The following is a 24,642-nucleotide window of genomic DNA, read 5'->3' as shown; positions in this document are numbered from 1 at the left end:
TTCCCCGTGGGCAAGGCTCCAATTAAATCGATTCCCCATATCGCGAATGGGCAGGGGGATGATATCATTTTTAGCTCGACTGGAGGAGCTCGGGCAATGGTGGCAAACCGCTGGCACTTATCACACTTTTGGACAAAGGAGATGGAGTCCTTTGATAACGTGGGCCAAAAATACCCCTGTCGTAATATTTTCAAGGCCAGGTTTTGCCCCCCAGCATGATCCCCACAGAAGCCTTCATGCACCTCCTGCAAAATAGTTTCGGCTTCCTCTGGCAGAACACACCGTAGTAGAGGTAAGGAGTGGCCACGTCGGTATAGCGTCCCGTCTATGATTGTGTACCTTGGAGCTTGATATAGTACACTCCTCGCGTCTTTCCTCTCACTAGGCAATTTTCCTGTCGTAAGATACTCTATTATGGGAGTCATCCAGGTCAGTCTGATATAGATCATCTAGACCTCCATCGCACTTTCTACCACGCTCATACTTTCTAAGAATTCCACTGGTACTATGCTTAGAGTCTCGGCTTCTTTGGAGGTAGCGAGTCTAGCCAGAGTGTCGGCGTTGGCATTCTGCTTGCAAAGGATCTGCTCGACTAGGCTATACTCAAACCCTGATAGCTCCTTCTTGAACTTGGCCAGGTAAGCCTCCATTTGGGTACCTCGTGCTTGATATTCCCCAGACACTTGGTTTACCAAGAGTTGGGAATCGCTGCAGCAGTGGACGGCCCTGGCCTTCAACTCCTTCGCCACTCTAAGCCTGGCCAATAGGACTTCGTATTCGGCTTCATTGTTGGATGCCACGAACCCGAACCGCAGTGCGGAGTGGAAACGATGCCTTTCTGGGGATATTAGGATGATCATAGCTTCGGACCCATTCTCATTACATGATTTGTCTACGAAGATTCTCCATAATTCCCGCACTGGTTCTCTCAAGGTCTCTTCCTGGAATCCAGTGCATTCAGCCATGAAATTAGCCAAGGCTTGGCTATTTATCGTAGTTCAAGGTATATACAGTATCTCAAACTAGCTGAGTTTGACCGCCCATTTCAACAAACGTCCCGATGTCTCAGGTTTCTGCAGCACCTGCCTTAAAGGTTGATCGGTCATGACGTGGATCGAATAGGATTGGAAATATGGCCTAAGCTTCCTGGAAGCCGTAATAAGGTAGAACGCCATCTTTTCCATTAGAGGATACCGAGATTCTTCTCCGAGAAGTCTTTTACTTATATAATATACTGGCTTTTGAGTTCGGTCTTCCTCCCGGACCAACACGGCGATGGCCGCATTTTCGGTCACGACTAAATAGAGAAAAAGGGGCTCTCTTGCCATTGGTTTAGATAACACCGGTGGCTCGGCCAAATGTGTCTTCAGGTCGATGAAAGCCTGCTCGCACTCCTCAGTCCACTCGAACTTTTTGTTCCCCCGAAGCAGGTTGTAGAATGGCAAACACTTATCGGTGGATTTAGAAATAAACCAATTGAGGGCCGCCACCCTTCCTACCAGACTCTGGACATCTTTATGCATCCTGGGCGAAGGAATCTCTAGCAGTGATCTGATTTTGTCCAAGTTCGCCTCTATCCCCCTAGTGTTGACTATGAATCCCATGAATTTTCCCGACGCCACTCCGAAAGTACATTTTTGGGGGTTTAGCCTCATATTATACTTCCTTAGAATTCCAAAACATTCCTTCAGATCAGAGACATGGTTATCGGCAGTCCTGACTTGACTAGCATATCATCAACATACACTTCCATGTTTTTTCCAATTTGATCAGCGAACATTCTGTTGACCAACCTCTGGTAGGTCCCTGGGGTTGTTCAACAGCTCCCATTTGGCCATACGCATTTGACGGGTTATTGTCCCTCCAAGTTCGAGCTTGGTTTGGTGGGGCATTCCCGTTGTTGCGTACTTCAGAAGGACTTCCCTCGTGGTGAGTGTCGTTGACTCCATCGCAAGGCGGATTGGTCCTTTGTGAGTTTAGGCGATCTCGCAGATTGGTATGTGGGTCAACCCGAGGGTTTTGAGCTGAACTCAGTTGATTCCTCAGATCTGCGTTGGTCCTACCACTTCGACGATCCTCCGTCCAATAACTTCCATTAGAGAAGCTCAGAGCTTGCGGTCGAGGATGAGGATCTGGAGCATTCCCGCATGCTCGCGGGACATGAGCAGGGGCAGCGGGAGGAGGACTTCTCCTGCTGTTTCCATAGACAGGGACGTCTCGAGCAGAAAAAGGTGGGGACGGATGCCTAATTGGCGACGGAGGGTGTCTGATTGGTGAAGCAATTCTTGTTCCATTAGGTCGGATCAAACTAGCCCGCGGTTGCTCTGCTCCACCATTTCTGGTTCCCTGTGCATGGCGATCTAATCGCGGTATAGGGAAGTCGGTCGAGACACGCCGTCTTTGCAAGTTTGTCCTTGACCGTTTGCGTGGGTTGCCATGGGAATTTGATGGTGGCGTTGAACTCAGAGTCGAGGTTCTGACCGACCGACTGACTCGTTGGTGATCCCTAGGAAAGCCACCAAACGGGGTTTCTTGGTGATTGGGTGACACGGGAGTAGAACTTGGAGTTGAGGTTCTAACCGATTGACTTGGCCTGGGTCGACTATCCCAGTGAGACTTACGAGTCCTGCCTCGCTTCTTTCTGACGTTAACGTCGGTTGCAAGAGGGGGTAGCTGAGCCAAGACTTCCTAGATTTGCTTATTTTCCTTGGCTAGATGGATCCTCAACTACATGTTCTCCATCTCTATCGCAATCAAGTAATCCAGGTTTGGATTCGGCGGTAGAGGTGCTAAACTTTCGATGTCGTCGTGGCCCATCGGTTGTTTTCTCGATCGTTGTTGGATCTCCGGGCCTTGTTCGTCAGAAACAGTGGTATGGTGAGCCTCCTGCCCACCATGTTGATCTGTTTCGTTACCGTGCCTTGAATGAGTGACCACCATGATGAACTTTTTCCTGAATCTTTTTCAATGGCACTAATTCGCAGCTCTCAATGAAAGCACCAAACTGTTGACGCGGTTTTTCACAAACAGTGTATTACGAAAATTAGATAGAATAAACTAGTGCTTAAAGGTAAACCGTAAGGAGAATAACCACTCTTCAAGCTCCTTAGAATGATATATTAAGAACACTCGTTCCTTTTTACATGGTTCAGATGTTAAAATCCCCCTAGTCCACGAGTCAATATTATTACTGTATGTCTCAGAATATTTGCATTACACAGAGAAAAAACCAACCCTTTTTCCATCCGAGGTCTTGGTATTTATAGGAGAATGATCCCTGGGTAGGTGTTGGGGTCATCCCGTGATCCCTCACATCATCTCTGTGACACTAATGATTAACATTTACATTTTATATTGAAGTGTGGTCTAATCATTAGGTAAAATGGATCATGGATCGCATGACCTAAATCAGGCGTGTGATGTCTGATCATGCACGTTTATATTGCGTATCTGGGAATTCGGGAGTAAACAGACATGTGATGTCTGTTTGCACACGTTTATATTGCGTGGTCAACTTTATAAAGATCTTGGGGTACGTCAGTCCTCTGGCATACCGCGAGCTAGTGCCTTTTGAGGCTATACTCCACAAATGGTTCTAGGCAGTATGTTGCTTTGAACTCATCAGCTCGAGCTATTTGTCTAGGGAATCATGCTAAATTCCCCCAGATGAAAAGTGAACACGTGGAACATCGATTATAGCCTTTTGCTAGCCAGCCGTACCCGAGCTGCCTAAAAAGGTTTGTGTCGATTTTCAGGGCGTACATATCTATATATATAAATGAGATATTTAGGAGATGATGTGGCACTCTAAAAACTCTTCAATACAATTTTTTCTATTATCTCCTTTAAATTAATTTTTTTATTCATTTTATGAATTATAGTTGCATATTAGTTTAAATTTAAATAAGATATTTACAAATTATTTATTTAAATTAATAATATTATATATAAATATCTCATATTATATATAATATAATAACATGAGTCTTTATCTCAGTACACCTAAAGTCTTTTTTTTTTCTTTTTAAAAAAAGAAAAACGTAATTTCTTTCTTTTTTGTCTTTTAAAAAAAAAACATTACACAATCCACATTAACACGTTTACTTTTAAAAAAAAAAAGTAATTTAGTTACACATTAGTTTAAATTAGTATTGTTGACGCGGTTCTTCGGCAACAGATAATTATAAAAATAAGGAGAGGGATTAGTGCTAAATAATGAACCATGATAGATGAATGATCTCAAAGTAAAATGATAACACGAATAATTTTTTAGGTGGTTCAAAGGTAAAAATCATTTTAGTTTACCAGCCAATATTATTTATATCTCTATGATATTCCTTACAGTGTATTTCTTTACAAAATAGAAGCCAACCCTTTGCAACTCCCAGGGTCTCCATATTTATAGGGAGAGGGCACCTGGGAGTTGGCAAGGAAGGTCATCCCGTGACCTTCTTACCCATCATATCACTTCTGTGACATTCATGATTAATTCCTAAAACCTGACAATGAAGTGTGGTCTAATTAATAGGTAATGGGGATAATGGGCAGCATGGCCCAACCTAGTCGTGGGTGCTTGAACACGCACGTTTAGGCTGCGTGTCCGAGAATTCAGGAATGGAGTACACACGTGATGTCTGATATATGCACGTTTACATTGCGTGGTTGACTTTATAAAAGGTCAGAGGTGCCAACTCGAGCTCGTACCCCGAGCTTGAGGTGGTCTCAGCCCGTGGTGCCCATTGTTGATCTGACACCTTAGTAATCTCACTAAACCTTCGGTTACCTCGAGCTAAAGGGGTAGGACCTTGTAACAGAAGCTCCGGGTAGGTGTCTTCCACGTGGCTGATATAATTATGCCCTTTCTCAGCTCGCTAATAACCCGTGGATATATTTTTTTTTTCTGCCTTTCACGCTTCAATTTATATTTGTATTTTGATACATTGAGGACAATGCATAAATTAAGTTTGGGGGAAGTGGGTTTATATGGTTACTTCTTTCATGTATTTGAAAATGGTAGAATTTTTTTGATTAATTTGAAAATGGTAGAATTTAAAAAAAAAACAAAAAACAAAAAAAATTGGATGGTAGAGTATCTATTTTATATATTAATTATAAAAAACAATTTTAAAAAAACAAAAAAAAAAATATTTATATATGTTTAATATTATCTTTTTAGTAATTTATATTTATATAGTTTTGTGCTTTTATACTTTATTTTTTATCAAAAAAAAAAAAGAAAAAAAAACCCTTTTGGTGATATTCGTTTTTCCTTTGATAATACCCTTGATTGAGTTTGATTTTAGTTTAAAAATATATGAATTTTTTTTTAAGCTTTGTGTTTAATTCTTGGGTCAATTTTGCTTAAAAAATGAAATTTTGAAAAAAATCATTCATCATAATATGTGAAATAAATACTTTATTACAACAATTTTTCCAAAATTCACATAATAACTTGATAAATAGTTTTGGACTTCTAATTTAAAATATATTTTCAAAGCAAGATTGACTATGGTATTAATTACATAAGATTAATTTTGATTCATATTTTTTATAAATTATTTTCAATGTGCAATCTTTGAGGACATTTTTGATATCACCAAAATAAAAATAAAAAGTGTGTTTTTAATTTTTATTTTGCTCGAGGACTAGCAAAATATTAAGTTTGGGGGTGTGATAACTCTACAAAATAGAGTTATTTTACCACTTTTTATGTGTTAATTGTTACTTAGTTTTTGAGTTTTTAATTGATTTATTAAGTTTTTAAGTAATTTTGAATGTAGTAGTCCTATCATGATTGTATATAATTTTGTGTGTTTTTATAATTATTTTGTTGTAAAATGTTGTAGTTAATTATTTGAATTATTATTGTTAAGTTAGTGGTAAAAAAATGTTGTATTATTGAACTTAAATGTAAAATATAATTAAGTTATAATTAATATTTTCAAATAAGTAAATTGATTTATTTTATAATTGAAAATATTGTATTATGATTTATTTTATATTTATTTTGTAGGGAATTTATGCTCTTGAAAAACAATGAAAAATGAGAGAAAAGTGGTATTTTTGGGAGAAAATATAGGAAAGTTAGCATTTTTGAAAACTTTCAGCCACAAGGCCCAAGGCCCATCACGTGAAGCCCAATTGCCTCCAGCTACAGCCACCACGTTGAGCACCATTCCACCAAAGGCAGCTCCTTCACGCCAGGCCCATCTCCTAGGCCCACCTTCTCCTTCCTAACATCAACCTCCAGCAGCCGTGCACCTCCATTCAGCTCCTTCAACAATGCCGCCACCTGTCTAGTTTCCTCAGCATATAAGCCCACATTCAGCACTCCACCAGCCACGTTCAACTCCCTGCCTCAACATCAATGAAGCCTTCAGCAAGCATATACCCCAAGCCTTAGCCAGCGTGTTGCACCAACAATCCAAAGCAGCCCAAATGCCAAGGCCCAAGTCAACCTTGCCAAACAGCCACAAAAAGACCAAAATGCCAAAAATCATATTTTTCTTTCCCAATATTTTTCACTCAAATATAAATTCACTCTTTCCTATTTTTCTTACCTAAATAAACATTCCTAATTTATTTTTTACCCTAGCTTTTCACTAATATTTTACCCAACCAAACATTTCATCTTTCCAATACTTTTATACTTACTCTATTTATCCTACCACTTCCCAACACAATTAAATTAATCAATTTATTTATTTTAATTTGATTAATTTAATCTCCACATTTTGCCTATAAATAGAGTCTTGTAAGACCATTTGAGGAGCTCTTCTTCATCTTTCATCTTCTACACATATTTTTCTCTCTTTTCTTTACCATTTTCATCTTTTGAAGAGCATGTCAAGTATGCTATTTTGTAATTTTTATCTAGTTATGAGCTTCTAATATTTTTCAAAGGTTATTAAGATGATGATGAAGCAAAATGTAACTAGATAGTATTTTTTTGTTGTATGTTAATTTCCCATTTGTACAACATTGTTTATGGATTTTTTTTTATCAAAGATATGCATTTTTCATCTATTATTGATTGTTAAAGCATATTACACTTAGTTCTTCATTATGCAAAAATATGATATTCTTTGATTAAATGTTTTTCATTAAATTGTTCACATCTAATTCTTAGAGCATAAGTATCATATTTTGCCTAAACATAATCTCTTTGATTTCTTGTAGTTTCATTAGGTTGTAACACAACTAATGCTTAGAAATTATATATTTTATAAGTGAAGAAAAATCCTACATTTTTTAAAGTAACTTGTGCTTGAATAGAAAATGTATCTTGAAAAAAAATATAGTGTGATTTATTTCAACTATATCTAAATTTGGGAATCAATATACTTATAAATACCATTGAACTTGCATTTTGTGGATTCTAACATCTTAATAATCTTATTTTACATATCTCATTTGAAAACCATTTTTCTATAAATCTTTTTATTACTTGTCTTTTATTTTTCTAAAACAAAATCTCATCAAATATTTGGAACTAGGTTAGAATATTATTGCTTTGTTTGAAATAGTTTCTTTTGATGTTAGTCAACTCACATGGGTTCGACCTCGTACTTACATGAACATTATATTCCGAAATGATTCGTGCACTTGCGAGTTTAAATATTAAAACATTTCCCGTTTTGGGTCCAACAAGTTTTTGGCGCCGTTGCCGGGGAGTTGCAAGAAAGAAACGATCTTTCTACAAGGTAAGTAACATTCTTCTACTAGTTATTTTATTTTTATTTGCACTATTATCTTAAAAACAAAAAAAAATAAAGAAATATATATATCTATAAAAAAAAAATCGAAAAAAAAAGTAAAAATTGAAAAAGAAAAAAAAAAGTTATACATACATTTATCAATATTGTTATATATTATATTATATACATTTCTTGGTAGTTGATGGCATTTAGTGCCTCCTACTTACTTATTAGTTGAGTGCATTTGTGCCTCCTACATACTTGAACAATTTATCTCATCTAGTTGATGGCATTAGTGCCTCCTAGCTTTTATTTATTTATTTTTTATTATCTTAGTTGATGGCACTAGTGCCTCCTAAGTTTTATTATTATTATCATTATCATTATTAGTGTTGGTTGATGGCATTAGTGCCTCCTTGCTTTTATTTTTATTTTTTATTTTTTTGTTGATCATTTAGTTGATGGCACTTGTGCCTCCTAATTTTTACCTTAATTTTGTTATGGTTGATGGCATGCTATGCCTCCCTACTTTGTTTAATTTTTGATAAACTTACTTAATTTTATCTTATTTTTCTTTGTTTTTTTTAATCATATTATCATGTAATTGTTTAATATCTTAACATTGTTCTCTTAATTTAATTTAATTTTTCTTTTTACCTTAATTGTCATCTTAAAAAAAAAAATTAGTTTGTCATTTAGTTTTTTTCATATGAATCATTTTAATTATAGTTGGAATTCTGAGTACAACTATTATGTGCAATCAAATTTAAATTATGGAGAAACTAATGACATGCATGATTATGGTGAATCCTTAGATATCCCATTTGCCCCCACCTATAATCCAAATTTTTCATGGAGTCATGCCCAATTCGACCTATCATATCCCATTCAACAAGAAACGAGCCTATCTTTAGAGGATACCCTACAACAGTTCATGCAATCAACCTACCAAATCTTACTAGCCCAATCTCAGTCAATCTCAAAAATTGAGACAATAGTAGGACACCTTGCAACTATTATAGAGTCGGAAAAACAAGTTCATCCCAACCAACCATTCCCAATCCAAATAGTCAAATTGAAAATGAAAAGGAGAATGAAGTTGTTGAAAAACTTGTAATATGCATCCAACCCCCTAATAAAACCAAAGAGTTGGATGAGATAATTTTCGAGGCTCATAAGGAAAATGAAAAAGATATAATTATATTTCAAGAGCCCACAAATAAACAAATTTTTATATTTACTCAAAATGAAAATGAGCCTAATATAGACATGCAATTTTCTTATTTTATTGATATTCCATTAAAATTGCATATTTCTAATTTTCTTATAGGTGTGATGTTATTAGTTATTATTTATGGCATTTGCATCAAAGTTATAACTCACTCTATTAATGAAATTTTACACCATCGATTGGGTGTAGGTTAAAAGAAAAAATTTAGTCGAGCTAAAGACTATAAACTAAAGCGCTTTGTGGGAGGCAACCCATATTTTTATGTTTCATTTTATATTTCACTTTTGTTGTGTGTTTTATTTATGTTTTAGGTTAACTTCTTGTTTTGATTTTTGTTTCCTTTTTGTTACACTCTTGACAATGCTCCATGATGAGGTACGACCATTCTAAACTCTAAACTTTTTCACGCTTCAATTTATATATGTATTTTGATACATTGAGGACAATGCATAAATTAAGTTTGGGGGTAGTGGGTTTATATGGTTATTTCTTTCATGTGTTTGAAAATGGTAGAATTTCTTTTAAAAAAAACAAAAAAACTAGATGGTAGAATATCTATTTTATATATTAATTATAAAAAAAATTAAAAAAAAAATATATTTATATATGTTCAATATTATCTTTCTAGTAATTTATATTTATATAGTTTTGTGCTTTTATACTTTATTATCCATCAAAATAATAATAATAATAATGGAAAAAAAAACCCTTTTGGTGATATTCGTTTTTCCTTTGATAATACCATTGATTGATTTTGATTTTAGTTTAAAAAATATATGAATTTTTTTTTTTAAGTTTTGTGTTTAATTCTTGGGTCAATTTTTCTTAAAAAATGAAATTTTGAAAAAAATCATTCATCATAATATGTGAAATAAATACTTTATTACAACAATTTTTCCAAAATTCACATACTAACTTGATAAATAGTCTTGGACTTCTAATTTAAAATATATTTTCAAAGCAAGATTGACTATGGAATTAATTACATAAGGTTAATTTTGATTCATATTTTTTATAAATTATTTTCAATATGCAATCTTTGAGGACATTTTTGATATCACCAAATAAAAAAAAAGTGTGTGTTTTTAATTTTTCTTTTGCTCGAGGACTAGCAAAATATTAAGTTTGGGGGTGTGATAACTCTACAAAATAGAGTTATTTTACCACTTTTTATGTGCTAATTGTTGCTTAATTCTTGAGTTTTTAATTGATATATTAAGTTTTTAAGTAATTTTGAATTTATTAGGTTTATGTTAATTTTATAGATTTTTGTGTGTTTTTATAGTTGTTTTGTTGTAAAATATTGTAGCTAATTATTTAAATAATTGTTGTTTAGTTTGGGGTAAAAAAATGTTGTATTATTGAATTTAAATGTTAAATATAAATTAAGTTATAATTAATATTTTCAAATAATTAAATTAATTTATTTTATAATTGAAAATATTTTATTATGATTTAGTTTATGATAATTTTGTTAGGTAATATGTTGTATTTTTGTGCTTGAAGAAGTAAGGAAAATGTGACATTTACAAGGAAAAGAAAGGAAAAAATGGTATTTCTGAAAAGCTAAAGGCCCAAGCTCCAAGGCCCACCAGCAGTCCAAGGCCCACGCCTGCCTCTTTCAGCTCCTCATCAAGCCCAGTCGTGCACTTGCCATTGCCTTCATCAATGCCGTTTGCATCCTCCCAGCTCCTTCAGCATATATCATCACCACTTCAGCATATATCATCACCAAGCTGCCTCCCATTCCATTCAGCAGCCGTGGCCCATTTCATCCCTCCAGGCCCAATCGAAGATATGCATTGTTGTTTAATTCTTGCCCAGTTAGAGCATAAGTGTGGATAGTCTGATTGCCTCCTCTTGCCCAGCCCAAAACATCTCATCACATAGCCACCAAAAAGGCCAAAACTCACATTTTTATTCCCAATATTTTTTCACTCAAATACCAATTCACTCTTCCCTATTTTTCTTATCTAAATAAACATTCCTAATTTATTTTTACCCTAGCTTTTCACTAATCTTTTACCCAACCAAACATTTCATCTTTCCAATACTCTTACACTTACTCTATTTATCCTACCACTTCCCAACATAATTAAATTAATCAATTTATTTATTTTAATTTGATTAATTTAATCTCCACATTTTGCCTATAAATAGAGTCTTGTAAGACCATTTGGGGAGCTCTTCTTCTTCATCTTTTCATCATCTTCTACACATATTTTTCTCTCTTTTCTTTACCATTTTCATCTTTTGAAGAGCATGTCAAGTATGTTATTTTGTAATTTTTATCTAGTTATGAGCTTCTAATATTTTTCAAATGTTATTAAGATGATGATGAAGCAAAATGTAACTAGATAGTATTTTTTTGTTGTATGTTGATTTCCCATTTGTACAACATTGTTTATGGATTTTTTTTTATCAAAGATATGCATTTTTCATCTATTATTGATTGTTAAAGCATATTACACTTAGTTCTTCATTATGCAAAAATATGATATTCTTTGATTAAATGTTTTTCATTAAATTGTTCACATCTAATTCTTAGAGTATAAGTATCATATTTTGCCTAAACATAATCTCTTTGATTTCTTGTAGTTTCATTAGGTTGTAACACAACTAATGCTTAGAAATTATATATTTTATAAGTGAAGAAAAATCCTACATTTTTTAAAGTAACTTGTGCTTGAATAGAAAATGTATCTTGAAAAAAAATATAGTGTGATTTATTTCAACTATATCTAAATTTGGGAATCAATATACTTATAAATACCATTGAACTTGCATTTTGTGGATTCTAACATCTTAATAATCTTATTTTACATATCTCATTTGAAAACCATTTTTCTATAAATCTTTTTATTACTTGTCTTTTATTTTTCTAAAACAAAATCTCATCAAATATTTGGAACTAGGTTAGAATATTATTGCTTTGTTTGAAATAGTTTCTTTTGATGTTAGTCAACTCCCATGGGTTCGACCTCGTACTTACATGAACATTATATTCCGAAACGATTCGTGCACTTGCGAGTTTAAATATTAAAACATATCCCGTTTTGGGTCCAACAGATGGGTCTCCATCTCCGTTGAATTTGGACAAGTGAGGCATACGGAAACCATGTGGATACGCCGTTGCTGCTATGCTGGGGGCGAAGAGCTCAAGTTCGTCCTTGAATCATACTCATCTTTTTGTTTTTTTGATAGGAGCTTCCTCATCAGCTCCTCCATCTGAGCCAGACTCTCAAGGGTTTTGTCCTGACTTCCTTGGTTGTTCCGGGGCTGTTCAACAGCTCCGGATCCATTGTACGTTTTTGGCGGGTTATTGTCCCTCCTATCTTGAGATAGGTTATATGGGACGTTCCCGCTGTCACGTACTTCGGACAGGTCTTACCTTTGGTGAGCGCGGTTGCTGTTTCCAACTGGGTCTCCTCTTTGAGAGTTTAGGCGATCTCGGAGGTCGCCCCTTGGGGCGGCCTAAGGACTTTGCGCCGAGCTCAAGCGTTGGCAAAGGTCTCCGCCGGAGATGTCACTTCGACGGCTCCCGGTCCAGTAGCTTCCATTTGAGAAGCTCGGGGCCCGCCGCTGGGGATGAGGATCCGGGACTTCTCTGGGCGCCCGACTACGATGGGAAGGTCCGGCGGAAGGAGAATCTCTCGTACTGCTCCCATGAGCCGGGATGTCTCGGACTGGACGGGGAGGAGACGGGTAACTTATTGGTGAAGGAGGATGTCTGACCAGGGATGCGATCTTAGTCCCGTCAGGACGGATCAAGTTAGGTCGCGGCCGCTCCGCTCTACCACCCTCCGCGTCCTGTGCTTGGCGGTCCGAGCGGGGTGCAGGACGGCTGGCCGGGGCGGGCTGTCGTTGCGAGCCCTCCCCGGATCTCCTTCGCGAGCCTCCTCGAGGCCTCCTGGGTGCACTCGAGGGCGAAAGTGAGCTGGGAGTTGAGGTCCGGACCGATCGGCTGTACTACTGCTCGACCCTAGGAAGTTCCTCAAAAGTGGTCTCCCAGTGGTGCGACGTGGGAGTAGAATTTGATGTTGGGGGTCTGACCGACCGACTGGGCCTTGACCGATTACCCCTGCGGGACTTATGAGTCTCGCCTTGTCTCTTTCCGATGTTGGCGTCGGTTGTAAGAGGGGGTAGTCGGGCCAAAACCTCTTGAATCTGCTGGTTAGCTTTCGCTAGCTGACTCCTCAACTGAGCATTTTCCATTTCTATCGCCGTGTAGAAATCTTGGTTCGGATTGGGCGGCCGGGGAGCCGAACTTCCAGTGTCATCTTGGCCTATTGGCTGCTTGCCCGGCCGCTGCTGAACCTCGGGGTTCTGATCATCGGACATGGCGGCATGATGGGCCTCCTGCCCATCACGTTGGTCCGCCTTGTTACCATGTCTTGAGCGAGTGATTACCATGGTTGGGTATTTGGGATAGCACCAATCTAACAGCTCTTAATGAAAGCACCAAGCTGTTGACGCAGTTCTTCAACAATAGATAATTATAAGAATAAGGAGAGGGATTAGTGCTAAATAATGAATCGTAATAGATGAATGATCTCAAAGTAAAATGATAACACGAATCATTTTTTAGGTGGTTTAAAGGTTAAAATCCTTCTAGTCCACCAGCCAATATTATTGACATCTCTCTGATATTCCTTACAGGGTATTTCTTTACAAAATAGAAGCCAACCCTTTGCAACTCCCAGCATCTCCATATTTATAGGGAGAGGGCACCTGGGAGTTGGCAAGGAAGGTCATCCCGTGACCTTCTTACCCATCATGTCACTTCTGTGACATTCATGATTAATTCCTAAAACCTGACAATGAAGTGTGGTCTAATCAATAGGTAAGGGGGATAATGGGCCGCATGGCCCAACCCAGTCGTGGGTGCTTGAACACGCACGTTTAGGCTGCGTGTCCGAGAATTCAGGAATGGAGTATACACGTGATGTCTGATATATGCACGTTTACATTGCGTGGTTGACTTTATAAAAGGTCAGAGGTGCCAACTCGAGCTCGTACCCCGAGCTTGAGGTGGTCTCAGCCCGTGGTGCCCACTGTTGATCTGACGCCTTAGTAATCTCACTAAACCTTCGGTTACCTCGAGCTAAAGGGGTAGGACCTTGTAACAGAAGCTCCGGGTAGGTGTCTTCCACGTGGCTGATATAATTATGCCATTTCGCAGCTCGCTAATAACCCGTGGATATTTAGGGCGTACAAGTATTTATGCTTTTTATTTAAACATAAATAGTTTTATTAAAAATATATGTTTACAACATTTATAAATTATAATAATAAACGCCATTTTTTCTCATTTTTTATTCTACATTTGTAATTTATGGCTATTAATTAATCAAGGAAAAATCTCTATTTATTTTTTATTTTTTATTTTAATAATAATTATAATATATGTGAATTAAAAATATCTATAGATAATAATAATACTAATAACCTATCTATTTTTATTTTTAACTTTTGATAAAACATGTAATCATAAAGTTAGTTTTTAATAATAAAGGGTCTAAACGGACTATCGACAAAAATATATGTGGTTCAAATATTATATCTATTTATTCATTTTTATAACTTTTTGACAAAACACGAGATTCGCAAGTTAATTTTTAAAAGGGCCCAAACAGGTAATAGACTAAAATACAAAATTCAAAATGATATGAATCCTTACAGAAAATATATTTATATAATTTGCTTTTTATAAAGAATTTTTAAATTTGTGAATAAATATATGGTCCAAAGGTAATTTTTAAAAATAAAGTGTCAAAATAGGTAATCGATTAATATATAGTGTTCAAATAATCGATATTTCTATTACTATTTTTAACATTTTGACAAAATACAAGGTCTTAAAGTAAATTTTTAAATATAAATGATCCAAATGGGTAATCAGTCAAAATAACTCTTATTATTCATAATTTTTCGAAAATTTATAATAAACATTTGCTATATAATGAATATCATTATTAAAAATCTATGGTCAAGACGTAATTATGTGTTAATGTAAGAAACATGTTGTATGAGTAGGATAAAAAAAAATCTCAACTATACAATCTTAAATTATTTTTTTTTAATTATTACAAAAGACTGTGCGAAATACGATTATATTTTCTAGTTTATAATATTTGTAAAATATAAAACATATGAATAACATGAGAATTGTTTTTGAAAGAAAAAAAAAACACAAATAGGATCGTTAAGAAATTAATTCAAATTATACTAATCTACTTACAATTACACATTATTATTCATAAAAATATATTTTATTTCGTAATAATAATAATAAAAAAAATAAAAAATCAGCAATCTTCTTCCTAAGAAGTCACAACCTCACACAGCTACTGAGATTGAGACTGACTGAGCCACCACCATTCTGCACTCAGTTTTTGCTGCCCAATTAAGCTTTCATGCTCTATCCACACCATGAAATCTATAACCTCTTCAACCATATCCCTTCACTTTCAACCTTTCCCGCCAAACCCTCCTAAAACGTCGTCGTTTCGGAGAGCCCCGAGGCAGCAACCACCGCCGCCGAAGCGCCGGAGGAAACCCAAAACGCCGCCGATTTTCACCGAGAAGGACGCATTTCCGGAGTCCTTACCACTTCACAACAAGAACCCACTTTTCGTTTACAAAGACATTCAGAATTTCGCAAGGCAAAACAAGCTCCCCCAGGCTATCACCATCTTGGACTACCTCAACCACGAAGGCATTCCCGTCAACCCCACCACCTTCGCTGCCCTTATCACCGCTTGCGTCCGTACAAAGTCTCTGGACCACGGTAAACAGATCCATACGTTTATTCGGATCAATGGGCTCGAGAAAAACGAGTTCTTGCGTACTAAGTTGATTAATATGTATACGGCTTGTGGTTCGGCCGAAGATGCCCACAAACTTTTCGATGAAAGTCCTAGCAGGAGCGTTTACCCTTGGAATGCATTACTCAGAGGCGCTGTGGTCTCGGGTGGGAGGAGATATCGGGATGCTCTGCGTACTTATTTTGACATGCGGGAGTTGGGGGTTGAGTTGAATGTTTATACTTTCTCTAATGCCATCAAGAGCTTTGCGGGTTCGACGGCGCTTTTGCAAGGTTTGAAAACTCACAGCCTTTTGATTAAGAATGGTTTTATTGGTAGTGAAATGCTGCGGACGAGTTTGATTGATATGTACTTTAAATGTGGCAAGATTAAGCTTGCAATCAAAGTGTTCGAAGAAATTGTTGAAAGAGACATTGTTGTCTGGGGAGCCATGATTTCTGGTTTTACGCACAATAGGCTGCAATGGCAAGCGTTGGAGTGTTTGAGATGGATGGTGGAGGAAGGTTTAAGGCCAAACTCGGTCATATTGACCATTATTCTTCCTGCAATAGGTGATATTTCGGCCTTGAAACTCGGCAGGGAAGCTCATGCTTATGTTCTGAAGACAAAGAGTTATTCAAAGCAAATATTCATTCAGTCTGCCTTGATTGATATGTACTGCAAGTGTGGGGACATGGAAAATGGAAGACGGATTTTCTACCTCTCAAAGGAGAGGAATGCTATTTGTTGGACTGCTTTGATGTCGGGTTATGTTGCGAATGGGAGACTCGAGCAGGCATTGAGATCAGTTGTTTGGATGCAGCAGGAAGGAAGCAAGCCTGATGTTGTAACAGTTTCCACTATAGTTCCGGTTTGCACAGAGTTGAGAGCTTTGAACCGAGGTAAAGAGATTCATGCTTATGCCGTCAAAAATTGTTTCATGCCTAATATATCTATAGTGTCTTCCTTAATGATGATGTATTCGCGGTGTGGTGTCTTGGACTATTCTGCAAGATTGTTTGATGGTATGGAGAAGAGAAATGTGATCTTATGGACAGCCATGATCGATTCATATGTCGAAAACCATCGTCTAGATAAGGCACTTGGAGTGATTAGATCAATGCTGCTATCCAAACACAGACCGGATTCTGTAGCAATAGGAAGGATGCTAAGTATTTGTGGTGAACTGAAAAACTTGAAGCTTGGGAAGGAGATTCATGCCCAAGTTCTGAAGAAAAATTTCGAGTCAGTTCATTTTGTTTGTGCAGAAATTGTGAAAATGTATGGGATTTGTGGAGTAATTAGTTATGCAGATTTGGTCTTCGACACAATCCGGGTTAAGGGTTCAATGACTTGGACTGCAGTTATAGAGGCCTATAGATATAATGGTTTGTACAAGGAAGCTGTTGGTCTGTTTGATTTGATGAGAGCCAAAGGTTTCACTCCAAACCATTTCACTTTCCAAGTGGTTCTTTCTATCTGTGAAGATGCTGGATTTGTTGATGATGCTTGCCGGATTTTCAACTTAATGACTCGTAAATATGAAATCAAGGCTCTTGAAGAGCATTATTCTTTAATGATTGGACTTCTTACACGTTTTGGTCGCACTGAGGAGGCTCAAAGATTTATCCAATTGAGTTCTTCTTTATCAGAATAGAAGGCATTATAAGAGCCTTCTTTCTTTACAAGCAAAGATTCATCAAGTAGCTTCTAATGCCCAAGTGTATAGATCTCTTGTAATTCATACTGATTTGGTGGTCATAATGTCTTTTGTCATAATTGTATTTATAGTTACTTGTTACTAATCTTTTAACCTTCATTTGGCATGTTATGATAAAATGCTGACAATACTTGTAAATTACGCATGAATTTCTCAACTATAACACAAAACCATCTCCACTGTCAACTGTAGTGGAATCTAAAATATGAAACTGAATTAACCTCTCAACAAGCTTAGCAAGAATCTACATTAAAGAAATATGTTATTGACTTGACCGAGCTAATTCAATTAGTGAGATTGTTGGTGAATCACATTATAAATAATTTAATTCAAATCGATTCAATTAATCTTATAGATTATACACTAATACATTATATATATACAATTTATGAATAAATACAGTGAAATGCTTAGCAACACCCTTTGCAAATAAATATTGGATCTTATATATTTTAATTTAAATAAATTATGTGGAACCCATTAATAAATTACACCAAGTAATATGTCATATCCCATGGTGTCTTATAGTATTCTAGTGCAAATAAATATTGGATCCTATATATTTTAATTTAAATAAATTATGTGGAACCCATTAGTAAATTACACCAAGTAATATGTCATATCCTATGGTGTCTTGAAGCATTTAATCTTAGAGTATGCTGAGACTGGAAAATACATTACTGACATTTTCACAAAGACTTTAGACATGGTTAGATTTGAAAGTCTTAGGGTTTGTTAAAGGGGTTTTTTCTTAAATACATTTTTTTTACTGTTTCTAATTTTTTTTTAAATACGTACTTAAGTTTTAAAAAAAATACGATTTTCAAAGTTTTATAATTACAAAAGTATCGTCTTAGGAAAAATAACTAAAAAATAAATTGAAAACAACTCACTGCATCAATCAAAAAAAAAAAAACAACATATGTATCGGGACAACTAAATATCAACAAAAAAACCTGAAGACAAAACCGTAAAATGTAAAAATTTCCTTAAAACTATAAAATTGAAAGAAAAAAAATTGACCATAAAAATGTGGGGCTGATTGATAGTTAATTCAAAAATATAATTTTAGAAAATTATTTTCAAATCAAATGATTTGAAAATATTGAATTTAAAAATGTACTATAATTTTTTGAAATCTTGAATAGTTGAGCGTTTTTTAAATTTAAAATTCTTGGAATAGAAGAAAAACAAACAAATTATAATTTTCTCTTTTACTGAAGGATTTTGGCTCAGTTTTCAAAAATGATTTTTTCTATTTTCTAAAACAAGTATACCAATCAAATTTTCATTGAGAGTTTCCATTTTTTAAGTTATGAAAATGGTAAAATTATTTTTGAATCCACTACCAATCAAATAATTATTTTTAGCTAAATTAAGTATTTTTTGTAAAAATCTCTTTGTTAAAATTAGTTTTCATTTTTGTTTTTGCCATATCCTCTTAATTGCTGAAAATATGTTGTCCTTTTAAATGGAGATTGAATAAATGTTTTAAAAAAGAGCTTATTTGGCTAATGTACAGTATATGTGTGTGAGTTACTTGGTTGTTGTCAGGCCCCTAAAATTTGAAAAGGGCTACCTGCCTTGATGTGTGAAAGTTGCCCTTGTGTAAGTTGATACTAGGTAACTAAAAATTATGTAGAGCGCATGCCACATGTGAAAAGGGCTACCATCAAGAATAGTGTGAAAGTTTCAGAGTTAGGTAACATATCTTCAAGAATAGTATGAAAGCTTCATGGTTGGATAACAAATGGGAAATTTGATAAATCATGCTTACATTAGCTTAATAATTAAAATTTGAACCAAAGTTAACCACCATATGATACAAATGCTCATCTTTCATTTAATACCAAAAATACCCCTCTCATAACAAAATCCCATACCTTTCCTCTCTAAAATCTTGCAAGAAAGATACACATGGGTAAGTGATTTTCTTTGATTCTTGTTGTTGTTGGTTATTTTTATGATTTAGAATGCTGTTTAGATGTTGGATCTGTAGTTTGTTGGTATTTTTTGCTGTTTTTTGGGTGAAAATCGTGGTCTGTGAAAATCTGCGTTTTTTTGGGTTCCTTGAGTTTTTTCTAAATGCCTGATAGTGTCCGATAGAGACTCGATTCAGGAACGATAGTTGTTGAGTTTCAAGGTTAGGGATGAGGTCCGATGGCCACCCGATGCTTGCCCGATATGTTTGTTTACCCGATGGTCATTAAGGTTCGATGGCTACCCGATGGTTGCCCGATAATTATTTTCAATCTACACACCCTTTTGAAGTACGATAAATGATCGATAGTAGTCCGATATATGCCTGATAGTTGTTATAAAGTTAATGCGGACATATTAGTACGATTGCACACGATGGTACCCGATAAGGGCTCGATGCTTGCCCGATAGTACGATGGTACACGATGGTACACGATATTGATAAAAAAAACTTAAATAAAAACCGTACCTTTCGGCTTTTCCCCTGCCCATTTCCCGTTCCCTCCCAAAATTCTTCACTCCCACAAAACCATCGAGCAACATAACTACTCTCACCCGACGCCTCTCTCTCCCTCACCCACCCTCACCCGACGCTTCTCTCTCCCTCACCCGACTGTCGGAAAAACCCCCACCGGAGACGAAGAAAAACCAAGCCCCAACCCCCACCGGAGACGAAGAAAAACCAAGCCCCTAACCCCCACCGGAGACGAAGAAAAACCAAGCCTCACCGGAGAAGAAAAACCGACACCCTATTACGCAAAAATGTCTAGGGTATGTGTTTTTTTCATTTTCTTTTCCATTGGAAAATGTTATAGTATGTATTGTTGAATTTGACTGTGTGAAATCTGACTGTGTGAAATCTGATAAACCGTAAAATTTTGAAAAAAAATTCTGGATTTTTTAGAGGTACGATAGGGTACGATAGTGGGTCGATAGGGGTACGATAGTATTTGTGTTTCTCATAACTTCAGGTTGAAGATGAGTGTACGATAGTGGTTCGACGTTGGTACGATAGTTTTGTGTTTTCTGATAACTTGAGGTTGAAGATGGAGGTACGATAGGGTACGATGTTAGGTACGATGTGTGCCCGATGGTGGGAACAAATGGTTGTGTTGTTATAATCCGATGGTGTACGATGTGAGGTACGATTGTGCACGATAATGTTATAGTTCCAGTTTTTCATTGGTGTCCGATATGGTGCGATAGTGTCCGATAGTTGCTTGATAATATATTGCAGAATATAAAATTTGATGTTTTTTTTTGTTATTCTATTTAATTGGGTATTTATTTGTTTTATGCAGAACTTAAGACCTCCACAACTGATAGTTCCAGTAGAGGAACATTTTACGAGACGTATCACTTGGCGCGGCAGTTGGTACTTTCCAAAGATTAAAGCAAAATTTATACAGTGTGGTTTATTGGATAGGGTGAAGGAATCCCCTTTCAAACAGTTCTTCATGGCGGAACCATTAAATTTTTCTGGTGCCTTAGTCCATCAGCTGTTGTTGCACAAATTCAGAGGGGAGAAGACTGACGAAGTCCAGTTTTATATTGGGAAAAAAAGATGTAGATTTAGCCAATTGGAGTTCGCTTTAGTTACTGGTTTAAATTTTGAGGCCGGACCGTCTGAAGCTGAGATTAAAGCGAAGACCACTTCGTATCGGTTGATTCTTGAGTACTTCAATGGTCATTCCCCAGTGAGCATAGGGAAACTGCGCAGAACTTTTGAGAGTTGTCAAATAGTTGATGATGTGTACAAGATGGGTTTGTGCTTATTAGTTGAGGGTGTTTTGAAAGGTCGTGAGGAGAAGTTGATGGTTTGGACTGACATGCTGAAGATGGTAGACGACGTTGACTTCTTGTTCCAGTACCCGTGGGGGAAGATATCATACCAGAAGTTGTTACAAACTTGTCAAAAAGACTTTGTTGAAATGAAGAAGCATTTACAGAAGAAGATTGAGAAAGGAAAGACTCAGAAGGAGGCCAAGTACTCTATTTATGGGTATGCTGCAACATTGCAGTATTGGGCTTTTGAGTCCATCATTGAGTTGGGTCAGGATTATGCTGTGAGATTGGGCCAAGGCATTCCAAGAATGATCAACTGGCAGAGCAAGGAGAAAGTAGAGATACACAAAGAGCAACTTATTAAGTTGTTTGCCAAAAAGGTGAGCTTTTACTTTACTTTTGAATGTTCTATATTTTTTTTCTAGATATGCAATTTTATGGGTACTGCATGATAGGAATACGATAGGGTACGATTTGAGTACGATTATGGGGTTATTTTGTGGTTTTTTGTCAACTGTTTGAAAATTGGCTAAGGGGTACGATTTGGTACGATGATGGTCCGATGGGGGTACGATATGCATTCTTTATTAATGTAGTTGTAGAGGTACGATATTGGTACGATGTTGTACGATGATGGTACGATAGTTAGCAAGTAATTCTCACTTACGGGTACGATATTGTTATGTTATGGGTACGATATGGGTACGATAATTGCATGATATGGGTACGATATGGTACGATTGGGGTACGACAATTACTTATTTTTTATATTGTTTTGCTTTCCAATCTAAATATGCATTGTTTTTTGTGGCAGTTGACAGTATACCCCTACCTGTGTGCCCGACCTGTTGAAGAATAGTATGTGAGGACCCTTACAGACAATGAAGCCCCATTGTATGTGGACATGGGGTTAGAGGAACTAGAGGTGGGTCCCGATGGACAGCCTACACAGGAAGCCTTACAGAGCCAAGCTGAAAAGCTTGCTGAAAAGTTAGCTGAGCAAGCAGAAGCAGCAAATATTTTTAAGGAGGTTCCACCAGCTCAACCTGAGGCACCTGAGGTTCCCCCATCAACACCTCATGCCAGCACCTCCTCCCAAGCTGAGCAACCAGGCTACTCTATGATTTTGGCCAGGTTGGAAAAGGTTGAAGGGCAACAAAGTGCCCTTATTAAAGGTCAGTCCGAGATCTTGGGTCAATTGCAGAAGCTGATGACAATGATGGAAGATCTTAGTAGGCCAGCTCCAGATCCACACCCTCAGTCCACTGAAGAAGGTCCTCGGTCCACTGAAGAAGGCCCTCAGTCTCCTGTAGATGAAGACATTCTCCCTAACGATTACAGACCTGATGATGTAGATGATCACATTTTTCGCACACCAGAGGATATGCAAATTACTGTAATCAGAGATACTGAAGATTCTGAAGTACAATTCTTAAAGATAGCTCCACCAGCACCGGAGAAGAGGAGAGAAAGAAAGAGGCCTAGGTGGTTCGATGAGTACACTGCAATGAGGAAAAGGAATAAGAAATCGAAGACATCAGTGAATGTGGATCCATTGAGGGTTGTTGATGGTAAATTACTTATGACCTTTCATAAGTGGTTGCTTGGCACCATTGGGAATAAATATCCGAGGGAATGCTTCTCAGGGACACACGATGCTGCTTGGTTCCTGAAACTGCATACTCCGAGGACATGGCTTTCTGACTCTGTAAGTTTTCTATAACTTCATAATTAAATAATGTTGAAAATTTATTTAAATGTTTCTATATGTAGTGGTACGATATAGGTACGATTGGTGTACGATGGTAGTACGATAATTATAAGTGTCAAATTATAAACTGTTTATATGTCAATGGTACGATTGTGGTACGACATTAGCACGATAGGGGTACGATATAATTTGTTAAGTAGTTACTATTACCATCGTGATTTTAGAATTTGTAGTGGGACGATATAGGTACGATGGTAGTACGATAATGTACGATGATGGTACGACAGTGGGACGCTAGTGGGTACGATGTTGTATAATACTAGTTTTTTCCATAAAGGTACGATGATGGTACGACATTAGCACGATATGGGTACGATAGAAGGTTTTATTGTTGTTATTTTGTTACTATATTCATGTACGATTGGGGTACGATTATGGTACGATTAGGGTACGATAGTTACTATATTCATGTCTGATAGTTTTTGTTTATTTATTTTGGTATGATAATATGGTTACTGACTTAATTTTCCTTTAATGTAGCATTTAGATGCAGCATTCCATCTCATGAGGAGGCGTCTAGAATTTTATCCTAACATGTACCCTAAAAAATGTGTTGTTATGCCTACAATTTTTCCCGAATCATTGAAGGCTCGGTGGGACGCTTTTCCAGGTTCTGACTACTCTAGATTTAGTTGGGATGACAGTATATTGGACCTGGTTAGGGGTGATGCAGTCCAGTTCTTACCGAGTTGGCAGAACAAGGAGTTCATTTATTTTGCCCTCTTCTTGAAAGACCAATTGCATTGGGTAGCTGTAGAGGCAGACCTGAATGGGTGGATGCTCAACATCTTTGACTCCAGTATTGGATCAATTTCCGAAAACGATTTGATCAGCTTGATGGTTGACTGGTGTACCATTTTCCCGTCGGTCTTGCGACAGTCCAGTTTATTTGAGAACCATGACGTTATACTCGCGCCTCAGTTGACAGCATCAGAGAGCCAGGTCAGACCCTTCGATTGGAAACTCACTCCACGTGAATTCGTATCGCAAACAAAATCCAGGTGAACTTTATTAAATATCACATATTAATTATTATTTCTTAATTACAAAATTTATTAAATTATTGTTTATTTTCTAATGCAGTGGCGATTGCGGATGTTACGTAATTGAGCATATTGAACATAAGCTTCTACAACTACCATTTGATAATGTAACTGACAATAATATGAAACTTTTTAGGCAAAGGTGGTGTGTAGACTTATTCTACCAAAACTTATGTTGAACGGTCTTAATTTTTTTGAATTGTATAATTTTTTTGATTGCTCTTTTTGTAATTACTACATTTTAATGTGCTTAATCTTTGCATCGTACTATCGTCGATCACTATCGTACTCTATCGTACCCTCACATGCCTCACAAATTTTACGAAACTGTACTGAAACAATACCATCGTACCATTATCGGACCAATATCGTACATTATCGTACCCTAATGTCGTACATTAACTATCGTACTACATCGAGCAACGTCGTACCATATTGTAAGATACATTTAAATAATCATACAACAAACAATATCGTGCATTGTCGTACCGGCATCGTGCACTATCGAAGCAACACTGGATTATTACATATTTAAGACTTTCATAATGGAGAAAAAAACAGAAAATAACCTGCAAAATCCAGCACATAACAAATATTACTAGTTCAAGC

The 24,642-nt window shown here is 36.5% G+C and overlaps 2 protein-coding genes across 2 annotated transcripts; both read left to right on the top strand.

Annotated features, from left to right (window-relative positions):
* The first annotated feature begins 15,253 nt into the window (after positions 1–15,253).
* On the top strand, positions 15,254–17,547 carry LOC133804096 (pentatricopeptide repeat-containing protein At1g71460, chloroplastic). Its single transcript, XM_062242248.1, has one exon. It carries the CDS (start codon positions 15,361–15,363, stop codon positions 17,389–17,391), a length of 2,031 nt encoding a protein of 676 aa, XP_062098232.1. The 5' UTR covers positions 15,254–15,360; the 3' UTR covers positions 17,392–17,547.
* A 5,200-nt stretch (positions 17,548–22,747) lies between these two features.
* On the top strand, positions 22,748–24,326 carry LOC133804941 (uncharacterized). Its single transcript, XM_062243049.1, has 2 exons — positions 22,748–22,927; positions 23,471–24,326. The coding sequence occupies exons 1-2, from the start codon at positions 22,802–22,804 to the stop codon at positions 23,993–23,995; spliced, it is 651 nt and encodes a 216-aa protein (XP_062099033.1). The 5' UTR covers positions 22,748–22,801; the 3' UTR covers positions 23,996–24,326.
* The last annotated feature ends 316 nt before the right edge of the window (positions 24,327–24,642 follow it).

The sequence above is a fragment of the Humulus lupulus genome, chromosome X (genome assembly GCF_963169125.1).
Source record: "Humulus lupulus chromosome X, drHumLupu1.1, whole genome shotgun sequence".
In the NCBI taxonomy this organism is placed as follows: Eukaryota; Viridiplantae; Streptophyta; class Magnoliopsida; order Rosales; family Cannabaceae; genus Humulus; species Humulus lupulus.
Note: the sequence above shows the minus strand (reverse complement) of the source record. Positions and strands in the feature narration are given on the sequence as shown.

What these genes read in the sequence shown, in the direction of transcription:
- LOC133804096 (XM_062242248.1), top strand. Translation starts at nt 15,361, where the DNA reads ATGAAATCTATAACCTCTTCAACCATATCCCTTCACTTTCAACCTTTC.
- LOC133804941 (XM_062243049.1), top strand. Translation starts at nt 22,802, where the DNA reads ATGACCTTTCATAAGTGGTTGCTTGGCACCATTGGGAATAAATATCCG. An exon ending in GGACATGGCTTTCTGACTCT is followed by an intron (nt 22,928 to 23,470) that starts GTAAGTTTTCTA and finishes CCTTTAATGTAG; the next exon opens with CATTTAGATGCAGCATTCCA.